Source organism: Oenanthe melanoleuca, chromosome 9 (genome assembly GCF_029582105.1).
Source record: "Oenanthe melanoleuca isolate GR-GAL-2019-014 chromosome 9, OMel1.0, whole genome shotgun sequence".
NCBI classification, from domain to species: Eukaryota; Metazoa; Chordata; class Aves; order Passeriformes; family Muscicapidae; genus Oenanthe; species Oenanthe melanoleuca.
The window spans coordinates 16,237,486-16,251,633 of NC_079343.1; the positions used below are offsets into that span (position 1 = coordinate 16,237,486).

Here is a 14,148-nt window from a genome sequence, read left to right on the forward strand (position 1 = left end):
AGGGTTTTGCACAAATAATTGTTTTAGTTTGGAGGAAGCTGTTATAGAGAATTTGGTAGGAATTACTCTGCAGCCTTTTCTTACAAAGGAATATCAAAGAAAATGGTAACACATGAACTGTTTTTATGGATTTGTCAGTAATGAAGAGGGCTTTATGGGCTGAACAAGTTGTTGTTAAACAAGGGTTCAGATAGAGTGCAAATACTTCAAACACATACATCAGCACTTTCTAAAGCTATTTTACCTGATATATTTTGACTATGGTATTGTTGCCATCTTATCACATCACTAAAACCAAAATACTGCTGTCAGTAGAGTTGGGTACCTGTTACCACCTCAGATTAACAAATGTTATTTGTACAAGTAAATTAAGACTTAATTTGAGCAGTGAAATTAGACTGAACTTCATATACCTGATAGGGGAAAGAAAGATACATGGAAAAAATACCTGTCTGAGTCTTGTAGTGGTGTTCTTAGCAAGAAATTCTGTCACCAGTGTGTCACTATCAGAGTGTCACTGGCAACAATCCAGAGCAGCAGCACTCAGAAAAGTACCAACATGCTTATCCAATGATTTCAAAATTTAGGAATGCTCATAGTGTGCAGATTCTTCTCAAACCACCATGTTTGATGTATCCCCAACTTTAGTCCTCGTTGCTGCATCCTTCCTGTTGAACAAGAGTTAAAATACAAGCTCCTCTGCAGAGCTGGGTGTTCACAGGATATGGACTTTGTGCTCAGCAGGGTGGCTGCACAGGGAGGGCCCTGTGCAGGTGTGCAGAACAAACATACTGCTCTGGGCTTTGAGTCCTCTGAGGACACCAGGGGCTCTTGGAGCAAGAGCCTGAGTAATTTGTGTTTGGGGGTGGGGGCAATGAAAAAAAAAAAATCAGACCAACCAAACAACAACAAACCTCCACCTACACCAGCTCTCACAACTGCCCTGGTCATTTCAGCTGGGGAAGAGGTGTCCAAATACCTTCCTGTTCCTACACTACCACAGTGACAATACAGAGTCAGAACAGCAGCAGTTATACTGCTGCTTCCCAGCTATTTTTACTGAAATTACTTTCTTACCTTTTTCCCTCGTGCTTTGGTCTTGTACATATGGTTACAGATCATTCTGGTACTTTATGTAACATTTAACAGGCTCATTTAGAGGGGCAGAGGATTGCATTAATGAAAGGCTTGGAGCAAACCTCTGCTGTGCTGTTTGGTGACTTTTTCTGTTTAGGAGCATAAATTAACTTCTGCAGGGATGAGTAGAGTGAATGAAAAAAGGAAACCAGCAGAGTGATTCCCACACTTAGACAAAGTCTGTCCAAACCATTAAACAATGTTTAACTACCATTACATGCATATGTTGTCTTACTTGTGTAGGAATTGCCACAGGGCTATAATGATACAAATCTTTTTAGGCAGTTTTCATGAGATGAGAAGAAACGATGGCACTACATTTGGTGGTGGTTTCTATTTGTAGTATAAGAAACAAGTATGTGCTACAATTTAATCAAAATTCCATGTATATCCCAGCAAACTACATTCTCCAGCTTTAAATTGTAGCATGGCAGTGGCTAAATGTTTAAGTTCACTTACCTTGGTTTAAAAAAAAGTCACTATTGGAAGATCAAAAGCATGCAACTGCTAAGGAAGAGGAAAGAATACATGGAGAACAGTGCTAACAAATGGGTTTACCCAAAGCTCTCAGCTTCAGCAGGAATCTGACTGCAGAATACCTGATCTGCTGCCCAGCAGCAGTCCTGGGTGTTGCGTTTGTAAGTGTGCTCTGCCTAGGTACAAACCTTCTCATAGTTACAAACTTAATAGACAGAGCATTATTTAGCAACAAAATTTGAGGTCATTTGTTTGATATTTTCTCTCTGTTGCCATTTCAAGATTCCTCCCAAACTCAAACCCCAAGGAAACCACACACAGCAAGCTGGTACTGATATATCTATTTTACTAGGATATCTATTTTCCTCAGCAGGGAAAGCTGAGGCACAGGGAGTGCTGCCTGGCTCACAAATACTCCGAGACAGGGAGGATTTCCAGGCTGGCGTTGGCGGCGCCGGGGGCCACGGCGGCGCAGCGCGGGGCCCAGTAACGGTGCTTGCCCAGCCCGTGGGACAGCTCTGCCAGGAAAACCTTCCCATCCACCTCGTAGGGAACCACATCAGTGCAGCCCTGCTGCAGGCGGCCCGTCTCGATCAGCTCCGTGAACGCCTGCAATGGAGAAAGCCTGGAATGTGACAGGCGGTTCTTCCTCTGGACTGCGGTGAAGGTTCTGCGAGACAACTCCTGGCACTCAGTCCCTTCAGTGTGCTGATCTCCATATTATAACCACATAAAAACTCCCAAATAAATCAGGTGTCTTGTTCACTAACTGCTGTGATCCTCCCAACAATGGAAAGAGAAATTAGAACCAACAAACGCCAGCCTTCTCAGGCGAGTTCAGAACCAAACACTTACCAAACAGGTGCTTCTATCAAATTTATTCCCCCAGATGTAAATATGGGAAAGTTTCATGTTGGATTGCACTGCTTGTGCAAGAGATAAAAGTCCTTTGCCAGTTATATTGTTGCTTACAATGGACAACCTAGAAAACAGAGAAAATGTGTGCCAAACCATAGAATTCCCATCTTTTAGTTAAAAATAAGAATTTAACTATGATTTAGTCTTATTATTTCATATATAATACATACATAGAACTTCTTTATTTATAATACAATTATTTATTTGTATCAAAGCCAGTCCTCCTCTAATATCTTTTTCAGGTTGCCAAAGGCAATTGGCCTCTGGACTTGTTCTATTTCTCAAATCACTCTCCTGACTCTTGCAGCCAGGTTGTTCACTACTGAGTTCTTCAGTGTCCGTGACTTTGCTGCCTGGTGGCCAGGTCTCATCTCTAGTCTGCTTTGAAGCCCAAGCCTTGGCATTTATCCAGGCTAAGCTTTGATCTTTGTGGAGTGGCAGTTATTTTTATGTTAGTTAACCTGCAAGGCTTTCAGAGGCACCTCGCAGCCGCCACCTCCTCAGTCTGCTACTTAAAACTAATGGCTTCAGGTAACACCTTTGATCAGCTTTTACATCCTGCAGGCAGGGGTTTAACACGGCTGCAAAAGACACCCTGATGGAGAGATTACAGCTCTTCTGGGTTTACCCGGAAGCGAACTTAAACAGAGGATTTTCTTAAGTGTTGAAGATCAGAACCAACAAATATAGTGCCTTATCTCAGCGTGGAATCTGATTATCTCAAAATTCTGAAGACCTACAGCTCTTGTTTTCATTTGTGCACCACAGGGACCTGTGCTTTAAAGGTGCAGAAAGAACGAACAGATCAATTGCCTCACCCTCTTAGAGTGACTGTGAAAGCTGTGAGAGCTCTGAGCAGACCTGGGGCTCACCTCCAGCACCCCAGGGTGTCTCTCAGGTCTTGGAGCATCTCACATGGCAGCAGACATCAATGCTGAGTAAAAAAATCCCACCCAATCTCTCACAGGTTGTTTTTCCCCCAAGAAGGAAAAGTTGTCTAAAACATTTGGAACTTTCTGATTTTTCCTGTTTTGATCAACATGAAGACACAGAGCTGTGATGCCATTTCAGGCACTGCAAAGTCCAGGTTTCTCACCTGCAGTCTCTGGGGAAGCTGTGCAAGTACTTACGCCCGCAAACTCCTGTTCCACGTTGTCAAGGCCTCGCTCAGGTGCATGGCTCCCTCGTCTTCTATTCGGTTTGCATTAAGATCCAGGATCTCCAGGGTTTGGTTCTTTTTTAGTAGCTCTCCCAAAAATTTCACACCATCACAGATTATGTTATTACTGAAAAAGAGATGCACATCTTAATTATTTTTTTTGAAGTTGCTAAGAGAATGAGTTTCTAATGTGGCACATTTAATCTCTCTCACCAGCTAAGGTCAAGGTATCTCAGGCTGGAGTTTTGGTACAGGGCCTCACACAGTTGCTCTACACCAAAGTTTTTCATTTCATGCTTGCCCAAGTGTAGTTCCACAAGAGAAGAATTAGTTCTCAACATCCGAGCTATATGAACTGTTGTCTCTTCCTAGAAACATACACTCATTTTTATTTAGCTGGACTTCAGGATAAGATACAGTTTTGCCTCAGAAAAAGGGAGATATGCAACTAACTGCAAGACCTTGTCATCAGTAGTGTTCTATTTTGTATATTGTATAAAAATAACCACACAACAGCATCTTATGGTAAAGCTGAAAATGAAAAAAAAAAAAAAAAAAAAGAAAAGAAAAATACTATAGAGATATTTTCAGTTTTACAGTATTGTCTACATCCCTGCAAATATCAGTGAAGCATCAACATTTAATTATGTCTAATCATTCCCCTCCCTGATAAAAACCAGAATGTTTGAGTCAGTCTTTGCTAACATTTGAAAGCATTTTGTAATTTTGCTAATTATTTCATACAATAATGAATTGGTCAAAGTTTTTACTTGATCTTGGAGGTCTTTTCCAATCTTAAAGGCTCTGAAAATTATATACAAAAGAAACAAGACTTCTATGGGAAAAAATATGTCCTGCCGCTCTAAGACAAAGGAAGTTTGTTCAAAGATGTCCTGTTTAGTTAAGAAAACAACTGAGTGAATACTGTGAGTCAAAAATAATGGAAAAACTCAGAAACCTCAGAAAATTACGGAGCTGAAGGTGGAAACAATGACAAATAGAGTCTCTGACAGGTCCAGGCCAGGTCCTTACTGTTGCAAATAGCAGTAGTTTAAATTGACTTCCAAAGCTGGGGTTAGCCTTAAAAAAGTAACTAAAATCTGTTCAAACCGTTAAATTTATCTTTGGGAATCAAGAAGGATCTGGCTTTCATGACATTTAATTTTGTTATCCCACCATCAGGAAAACACTGATCCTGTCCTGACACCTGAGAACTGCTGCCAGATGACTCCACCTCCACCAGCTCTGCAGCCAAGACCTGAGCAGCACCAGCCACACACAGAGTGAGACACCAAAACCACTCAGCCCAGACAATGTGGGAATTGCTGCAGTGTCTTTCCTCTTTAGGATCAGATAAACAGCATCATTTGTGCTCCCCCTTGTTTCCTGCTACACAGCATGGCTCTCTCAGTTTGCTGAACAGTGCAGGAAACTCCATGTTCTAACAGCATAAGGAATACTTGCTTCTCCAATACCAACCCCTCTCCACTAGCCCATTATTTAACAAATGTACCAGCAAAATTTTTTTTTAAATTTAACCTTCTAGTTAAACAGAGGCAGTCAGTGACTGCACAAAACTTAGCACAGAAATAGAAAAATAATATTCCTGCAACCATTTTCTCCAGTTTGTAAGGAATTCCAGAGAGCTGTGCAGTTCAGATGTCCATAAACCCATCAGTTCTGCCTTGGCCTATGCCCCTCTCTCTGAGCTGACTCCAGTCACTCACACACCTGTTGGCTGGATAGCAGAGGACGATTTAGGTTTATGGCTTTGAGTGATTTGTTCTGAGTCAGGGCTATGGCTGTTGTTACCAGACACTGTAGGCCCTGGAAATAAAAATAAAGAAACTCTTTAGAGAAACCTGTTCAATGTGTAGATCAAGCTACCAAATTACCATTACTGTTATTTCTGCCTTCATCTACTCTGGAGGGATGGGACTCTAGCAAGCAACTGCTACAGACACATATTAGATTTTCTGGTAATACCAATGCCAAGTGTCTATGGAATAGCAGAGTGAAATTAGACTAAGTAGTACAAATTACTTGGCAACTCAGAAAATAAAAAACAAGAATAATGGATCTCAAAAATACTTGTCTATTCAATCGATCCCATATTTTGATTTCCCTGATTTTTGAGGCAAAATCCACCAGGTAAATTCATATTTAGTATGAATCGGGCAAATTTAGATTTTTTTTTATATCCTTCTAATTTGTCCTCTATTTTATATTTATGCTACTTTCCAAGTAGGCTGGTCTGTACCCAAAGCCATCTCATTTTAAACCAACTCTATCAACTCCCTACCAAGCGCACACATACCAAGCTTTTGAATAAATCCTACACTGCCTACACTTTCCTTGTTCATGTATTCATAACACCTTCACACTTCCTGAGGGATATTCCCCCTTCTGGCTCAGAAGCAAATCCTGAATTTCCAGGAGACAAATGCAGGCTTTTAAAAGCAATCCAGAACTTCCTGAGTCTCTCTGTGCAAGAAGTCTCAGTGCCCAGCTCTAGGAGGAACCACATTGTCCAAGAGTAAATTGGGTGCTTTTCTACTCCATTCAGCACTGCTGTGTTTATGTCCTTTATGAGTCAAGCTCTGAGATGAGCAGCAGAGCTATGGGATGAGTGACTTTCAGGGGTTACAGCACTGCACACTTTAGAAGGAAAAGATTCTCCAGGGAATGAGAAGTCCATTCTTCAACATGAATTATACAGGACTCAACAGAAAGGAGCAGCAGAGACAAACCTCAGAAAATGTGCAAGCCAAGCACTTGAATTCCTAGAGAGACACGGTGGCTCCAAAATATCCCCAGTTCTGACTTCACAGGTGCTTTATGCAATGTGCCTTTCCAAGCACACATTGCAAGATTATATATTGTGTTACCTCTGGCTGTCACAAAATCAATGAGAACAGATGGCATTTCCCCCTAATTAAGCACTGCAGGACCCTTGTAATACCCTTGAAAGACTTATGTCTTATTGCTGATAATTTTACTGGGTTACTCACCACATCACAGTCTCCAAGATCCAACTTCTGTAAGGTTGAGTTGATTTTTAGCATTGAAGCAAAGAACATCCCACCTTGGTTTCCTATTTTGTTTCCAGTCATTCTCAGGTGCACAAGACTTTGGTTGCTCTAGACAAAATAAAAAAAAAATCTATTCCTTTAAGATGACCTGGAAAACAACACTCCTGTTTTTTTCATATGAATTCTGCTGGTTGTCACACAGAGACAAAACAACCTTTCAGAAGAATTGTGTCTAAGTGATAACACTGGCTCAGTTCTTGGCTCAGGCTCCCCTCAGTGACACCAAACATGAGAATCTGCAAGAAAAACTCCTATGTTTGAAAACTTTTGTTTCTCAAAGTTCATGAATTTCATCACACTCATAAAAATAATCCAGGCAAATATTTCTGCCTAAATTGGCATCTGAGATGCAAATTGCATTAATACTGACTTAAATCTGGTAAGCCTTGTATGAGCCCAGAACTGTGTATCTACTGCACAGCCTTAGTGTTTTGGAGGCCTGTCAAATTTAGTTAAAATCAGTTCAGGGTTCAAAGACTATGAAGGAGGAAGAAAGAGCTCATGTGACTCTCCTTTCACAAACACAACAAATCTTACACACAAGCCTCATTTCCTTGGGAAACCACATTAAAAATAACAAACTTGGGTTTGTGGTGCTGCTGTAAGGCAAAGTTTTGAAAACATGTCTCAGACATCTTGAATCAAGACAAATATTGATGTCAAAGTACAGGCAAATTTAATTTAATATTTTGGGGGAAAAAAAGAAAAAAATGACAGCATTATATATCCTGTAGCATAGCATTTTTCACTCAGAAAAACCCAGCTGCAATAGTAGTGCTTTTAATAGAAAATTACATCTTTTTATAGATAAATAAGTGTTAATGGCAGCACAGTGCAACTTTCTCTTGTGTGACATCTGATTTCTGAAGTGTGCCTTGGGAAACCAGGCAGTCCCTGTGACACAGCAACATGCTGAATGGAGCAAAGACAGAGGCCCCTTTCAGCCAGCTCTGATGTTGGCAGCACAGCCAGTACTGGTCATCAAAAGCAAAAAAATCAAAGGAGATGCCATTGCCTAAATCTCCCAGGCAAATACTCACATGGAGTGCTCCTGCTATCAGCTCTGCCCCACTTGTGCCAATGTCATTGAACATCAGGTTCAGGTACCGCAGAGTGGAGTTTTCCTTGGGAACAAACAAAGCAGGAAGCAATGAGAGATTTTTTTCCAAAACAGAGTTGTATTTTCCAAAAAGGAGATACACATACAAAACTCTGCCCTTTGCAGCATTTCAGGCAGTTCATGAATTGGAGAAGTAGTTAAAGAATATCAAATTATGTCAGGTGATGAGGGCAAGGCATAAAACGTGTCCCGGGGAGGGCCCTTAGGAATGACCAATTCCTTATAAAAACAGAGTTTATAAAATAGCTGAAACAAAGGCTCTGGCACAGTTGTCACAACCATTACCCCCTTTGTTGAATTGAACTGTGAGCCTAAAACCCTCATAGCTTATTCTATCATTCTTTTCTCAGGACACTGCAGCCAAATATCCAAAGGCTTTCTACTAGAAATTAAAAATCTCCACAGAGAATACAATCTGAGGTTCTAGTAGGATGGATTGGGATGTGAAAGTCAAAGTTATCGGAATTTTGCCAAACCAGCTCATTCTTGTCCTCAGTACACCACATATAAATATTACTATAGACAAATAAATTACAAGTTGCTGAAAGATAAATATCTCTTGGCACCTGGAGGAATGTTGCCATGGTCTTTGCTCCAGCATCAGTCAGTAAATTATAGGCAAGATCCAAACCTGAAAAAGATGAAGAATAAGGAATGTGACAGATGCATATCTACATTGAACTGATCTCTGAACAAAAAGAAACAAAAATGAACTAAGGCTAAAATCAACACTGATCATGTTTTCTGGTATTAGCACAGCAATGTCAAACACACAAGGAAAAATCTTACCTGTGACAAAGGCAGCTTGGCCTAAGACAGAGACAAGAACTCCAAGATCATCATCTGTAACTCTTGGCACAGGCACCAGATGATTATTTCCAGCTAATTTTAATGTGAATCCTTTTGTACTTCTGCAGTAACATAAAAATGTAAGCACATGAAGAGAAGTAAAATGATAAAAATGAATTCTCTCTCCAGATCAGAGGTGTGCCCATGCCTGCCCTCACTGGAGCTCTTGTACCTCAGCACTGCCTCTTCTGAAGGCACTGCTCAGCTGCAAGGCCATGTTTGCACTGAAAGCAGGAACAACCAAAATGAGGGGAAGGCAAATGGAAATAAAGATTGTCTCAGAGGTTACCTCATCATCTTCTTTTTACTTGCTCTTTCCTTTATTTATTTATCCTGCCCTCAGGATCAAAACTTAGCAGAAACCATTTCATTTTCTCAGTTTTTTCCCTCCAAAGGACAATTAACTTTGATCCCAGCACTGTCCATGAGAAGCAGCAGTACCCAGACCCTTAATGAGAGAGAATTTGAGTGGTTAAGATCTTGGCAAGATTCAGAGCAGTTCAGGGAAGTATGACCAGCTGGAAGGTAACTGGATGCAGTCGATGTTTTTTAAACAGGAGTGAGACACAAAGAAGAGAGTTAGGATGACTAAACACTGGCTTTGGCTTCTTTAGGGGACAGAAAGGCACCATCCTGTACATTTTTCACTTTTTGTGATTTCTCTGCTTGTAAAGCTGCCCAGAAAGGATATATAGCTACAACCTTCTGCCAAGATGATGTCAAGATGAGTCAAACCAGAACTTCAGCAGTAAATGTTAAATTTGATTTGTGTTTAAGCCTGAAACTGCATGAACTTTCTCATTTTTCTATTCTTCATCCTGCTACCCTGTTTAAGGCTTTCAGAAGCATCTGCAACACCCCATTTGTTATTTCCTTACATTTCCTCATTTTTATCAGCTTCTTGAAGCACACGAGCAATGAAGGGGTTTTCAGGCTGGCTCAGATTTTGACAGGCCTGCGCATAATGCAGGTGAAGATCCGGAAGAACCGACATGACCTGCTGGAAAACAAAACCAAGTGTCATTGTATCATTTTGGCAGCCTAGCAACTAGGAGGGATGTGCATAGCAATACAAATGGGCTCGGTCTGAAAGGGTTGCAACTCGTGGTTTGGAGTAACAGGCACAGTAACAGCATGAGCAAAACGCTGGGTGTGTTTTTGATGTGTGGTTGGCTTGAGCACCGCGCTAATAATACCAAGGCGGGCCATTCACTTCAGAATTGAACTTGGTTATTCTTGTGGGTCCCTTCCAGCCCAGCATGTTTTGTAATAAACTCAGAGACAAAAGTACCTGAGCCGACAGAAGAGTGATCCGTGTGGCAGCCGAGCCCTGCAGGCCTTACCTGAGCGATGAGCACCTGTCCCGTCCCGCTCAGCCCGCGGTGAGCGGCCCGCGGTGAGTTCGGTAACCGGGCTGCTCCGAGCTCGGTAACGGAGCCCGCTCCCGGGGAGCGTGTCCCGATGCCCGCTCCCAAGGAGGGTGTCCCGGGCTGGCAGCAGCAGGCAGCGGGCAGGGCAGGTTGCCAGGAGCCCCCCGGTGTCCCCGGTGAGGGGCTGAGCCCCCGGTGCTGCCCAGACCCTGCAGACGGGGCAGGGCAGGTTCCTCACCGCGCCCCAGAGCACGGAGCTGGTCTCCGAGGAGCCTTTGCAAAACTGTCCATGGTTACACGGATCAGCTGCTCTTTCAAAGATTCCTGTGCTGGCCCTTTCCAGCAAATACATCCCAGTCTGGTGATTTCACCGCTGCCCTCCCAGGCAGCAGGGGCTGGGCTCCATTCCGCCGCACTGCAGCACTGCCAGGAGCTGCTGTGCTGGGTCTGTCTCGCCATCTCCTGCACAAACTTCCCCCAGGTCTGAAGAATCTCCCTGATACTCAGACTGCTCAGACTGCCTGGGCAGCCTGCAGGAGATCCCACACCAGCTCTGCTGCTGGCCTTCCCTTCCCGTGTTTATGGGAGGAACACCACGTTATACACTGCACCTGCATCTTCCACCAGGTTAAACAGTGTCAGGACTCTAGATCTGAGTGAAAAACACTTTGGTGCTGTTCCTGAAGGAATGTGCACTATGAAAAATGTATTTGTTCCTTTGTTTTAATTTTTATTGTATTGCTACACCCTTTTGCCCAATCCAAGTTCTCCATTACAACCAAGTGTCACTTTTCCTTAGCACAGCGAGGAGGGACATTCCACTGGTACCCAACCAAGCCCAGGTTCCTCATTATTGCTGGCATCTCAGTTTTCAGGAAGAGAGGAAAAAGCAAGAACATGGAAATACTGACCTTTGTGTTGTATCATAAAGATGGAATCCTGACTGGAGCAACTGCTGCAGTTTTTTAAATCTTTTTTTTTTCTGTGCACACTGGAAAATAAGAACTGCATTTGCACAGAATCAATATGTCACAAAGTGAGCAAAGGGTAATTAAAAAATGGATGTGATATTGTTTATATATTTAACTCCACGAACATTTGCTGTTCATTTGATAATGAACAATTATGCACCCTTGGGCTATGGTAAGTGTAAGAATATTCACAGACATCCTCATTTTAGGGCTCAGAATACATTTTCCTTTTTATATAATGCAATGCTTTTTTTCCAATTCTTTTTTCAGTGGTAAAATTTTCTTCTTGAAGGTTTCATTTACAGAAGTAATCTATGCAAAAGACTCACTTTTAGATTTCATTAATTTAAATTGCTTTCCCCTGCGTTGTGCATACAAAGGAAATGAAGAAGCAGACTAATGTTTCTGCTAAGAAATAAAATGAAACCCATAAGAAACCTTTCCAGCACAGGAAACAACATAGAAGTCTTTGCCAAAATTTCCACCATACTGTGAGGTATAATGTGACATTAATGAGCAGAATATTCTGTGTTCATCTATCAAGAGTAATGTAGCTCCATGGAATTTTCTTCCCTAAAAACAAATCCCAAAGATTTCTATTTAATTGATATAATATATCTTTTTAATGACTGTGTCTAGATATCTGTGGAGGTGAAGGAACTTAAAATTTTAAATCCCTTAGCCTTTCTGAAAATAAATTCAGTATCTTTGCAAAGGAGATCTTTCTCCTGGAGTCATTAGAAAGATTATAGGTGGGACAACACAAAGGAATTAAATGTCTGCCAGAAGACATAAGCAAATTGCAGGCAGGAGCAATAGAATGGGTGAGACCTTATTCTGCTGCACCATGGAAATTCCATGGACTTCATCTGCTCCCAAATGCAGGACTGAAGGGACTCTTAATCTCTTCAGGTACATGGGGCAGTATCAGACCAGAACTGTCAGAACAGGAATAATATCAAAGCTCAGAGTTTAAAACTCATGCTGTCTTTCAGAGACAGGCAGAACATGCACTTCTACCAGGATCTGCATTACCATCCTGTCTTACAGAGGTGTAAAAAGCTGTTTGAAAGTATCTCCACACTTTTGCAAAACTGTTCACTGGTGTTTTGACAATCTGTACTTACAGCACTTTGAATGACTGCAAGCTGTCACTTCCTTAGTGGTACTGCTCATCTCTGAGATGGCTTGGTGACAGTTTGGGATGTGCCTGTGTATGACAGGCAGTCATACACAGTGGGTCTGCAGTATGCAATTTCTGCCATGGTTCTGGTTCTGACACATCGTAACACCTTTGTTATTAAAAAGAACCATGACAAACATAATATTGCTGAATTCTTGCATGCCAAATTGATGTGCATCCATGTCTTTCCACAGCACTTGACAGGCAGACAGCTGTTTGTCCCAGACACACAATGTCCTTGTCTAGTTTTTATTCTGTGTTGCTCAGCTACCCCTTAAGTTTTATTTGGAGTGTACATAGAGCATCAAGCTGGACTGGGGCCAGCCACTGTGCAGGTTCAAAATGCAGAGTGGGTGGGAGCAGAACTCTCTGTTTAATTTAACTGGCTGGTCAGAGCTGCAGTCCTGCTCTCCCTCCTCTTACCTCAGGGAAGGTGGTACATCCTGAAGGGGGTGATGAGGGCAGGGTCTCTGAGACCAGCTCTTCCCACAGCTCCATCTCCAGGTAGTGCTCTCTGAATGTGTATCCAGGGTATGGAACTCATTTCTGTTTGGCTCTTGATTGATACTGAAATCTCATTAATATGCTCACTGGCAGGAGAGAGCTGGGACTGCAGCAAAGTAGGACGTCTCTGTTCTGATTTTCCATTTCACTGGGTAACTGAGGCTGTTTGGATTGTTTGGAAATGTCTAATGAAATTTTTTCACCCTAAGTGAAGGCAAAGAGGAACAGAGAGAAGGATGAATCAGAACCTGCCAAGGAGGAAATCATTGGAAGAGCGATTTCTGGGTAGATTGGCAGATTGACAGGACATTTATTAGAGGTGATGAAAGGAACAAAAGCTTTTTTAGTGGCACAGCTGGCATGACAGAATAATGAGAGGGCAAAGGGGGCTCAGGAGCAGAGGAGAGTTTGCCAGCACTGGGTTTGTCCTGTGCTCTGGAGCTGAAATTGAGGAATCCAGCTATTAAAGAACAAGAAACCCCAACACTGAAGTTGAGTTCAGTTAGGAAGATTTCAATAGAAAATGGACATTAAAGGCAAACTGGAGAGAGAGGTTCAAGTGGGAAAGGATTAATTCAGAGAAATTCTCACAGAACAGATAAAAGACCAATTTCCCAGTTGGATCAAAGGTGGATTTGAGAAAGAAAATCACATGAAGACAAGTGATAAAGAGAACAGTTTGGTGTAATGCTGTTGAACAGACAGGATGGTGTTTCCTCATTAGAACAACTGTCCTGGCTTAAGTCACTGCTTGAAAATCTGTCTTGTTAGCTCGAAACCAAGCAGGGGCTCTTTGCTTTATTTCAGAGGTTTAGGATCCCCCACAGCAATTCCCTGCTGCCCCTGACTGAGAGCCTCCAGTTCAACTCACATTTCTCAGAGCTGGGGGAGCCAAGTGCACTTTTCAAGTGGAACTGAAAATGGAACCAGGAAGTCCAGAGTGACTTTCACATGAAATCATGGATTAAATGATCAATAGGTATCAGCACAGCACAGCCAGCTGCTGGTTATAGCCCTGAATAGGCAAAAGCTGATGTTGGAAGGGTTGCATGGACTGACAGCTGAATATTGATCAGCATCTGCAGGGGAGAACTTGCCTTAGCAAGTCAGGAAAGTGCCACTGAATGATCCTGTTGTGCCTCTCCTCCAGGAGATTGCTGCAGCATGTAGAGATCCTCAGAGCTAATTGAGCAGTACTTTATCCCTCAAGCTGCCTCAGGATTTCTCTAAGACTCCTCACTCAGTGGGCAGATCTAATATCTTTACTTCCTAAAATACCTTACCAATGAATAATCCCACTGCAGTCTTGGAGATCACGTGTGGGTTAACATGCTCCATGACACAAGTGACTGTGCCAGAATTTAGCAC

The 14,148-nt window shown here is 42.2% G+C and overlaps 1 protein-coding gene across 5 annotated transcripts; it reads right to left on the reverse strand.

Annotated features, from left to right (window-relative positions):
- Positions 1-1,941: 1,941 nt before the first annotated feature.
- On the reverse strand, positions 1,942-10,435 carry LRRC34 (leucine rich repeat containing 34). 5 transcript variants are annotated; one of them, XM_056498711.1, is made up of 11 exons: positions 10,096-10,170; positions 9,631-9,749; positions 8,693-8,814; positions 8,470-8,534; positions 7,824-7,907; positions 6,703-6,831; positions 5,423-5,518; positions 3,905-4,059; positions 3,663-3,818; positions 2,470-2,596; positions 1,942-2,223 (listed from the first exon to the last, which is right to left on the reverse strand). In XM_056498711.1, the coding sequence occupies exons 2-11, from the start codon at positions 9,744-9,746 to the stop codon at positions 2,020-2,022; spliced, it is 1,254 nt and encodes a 417-aa protein (XP_056354686.1). In that variant the 5' UTR covers positions 9,747-9,749; positions 10,096-10,170; the 3' UTR covers positions 1,942-2,019. The 5 variants fall into 5 exon arrangements, with proteins under 5 accessions (XP_056354686.1, XP_056354690.1, XP_056354689.1 ...); XM_056498715.1 differs by having other exon boundaries at positions 10,044-10,117; XM_056498714.1 differs by having other exon boundaries at positions 9,631-9,752; positions 10,044-10,107.
- Positions 10,436-14,148: the final 3,713 nt, after the last annotated feature.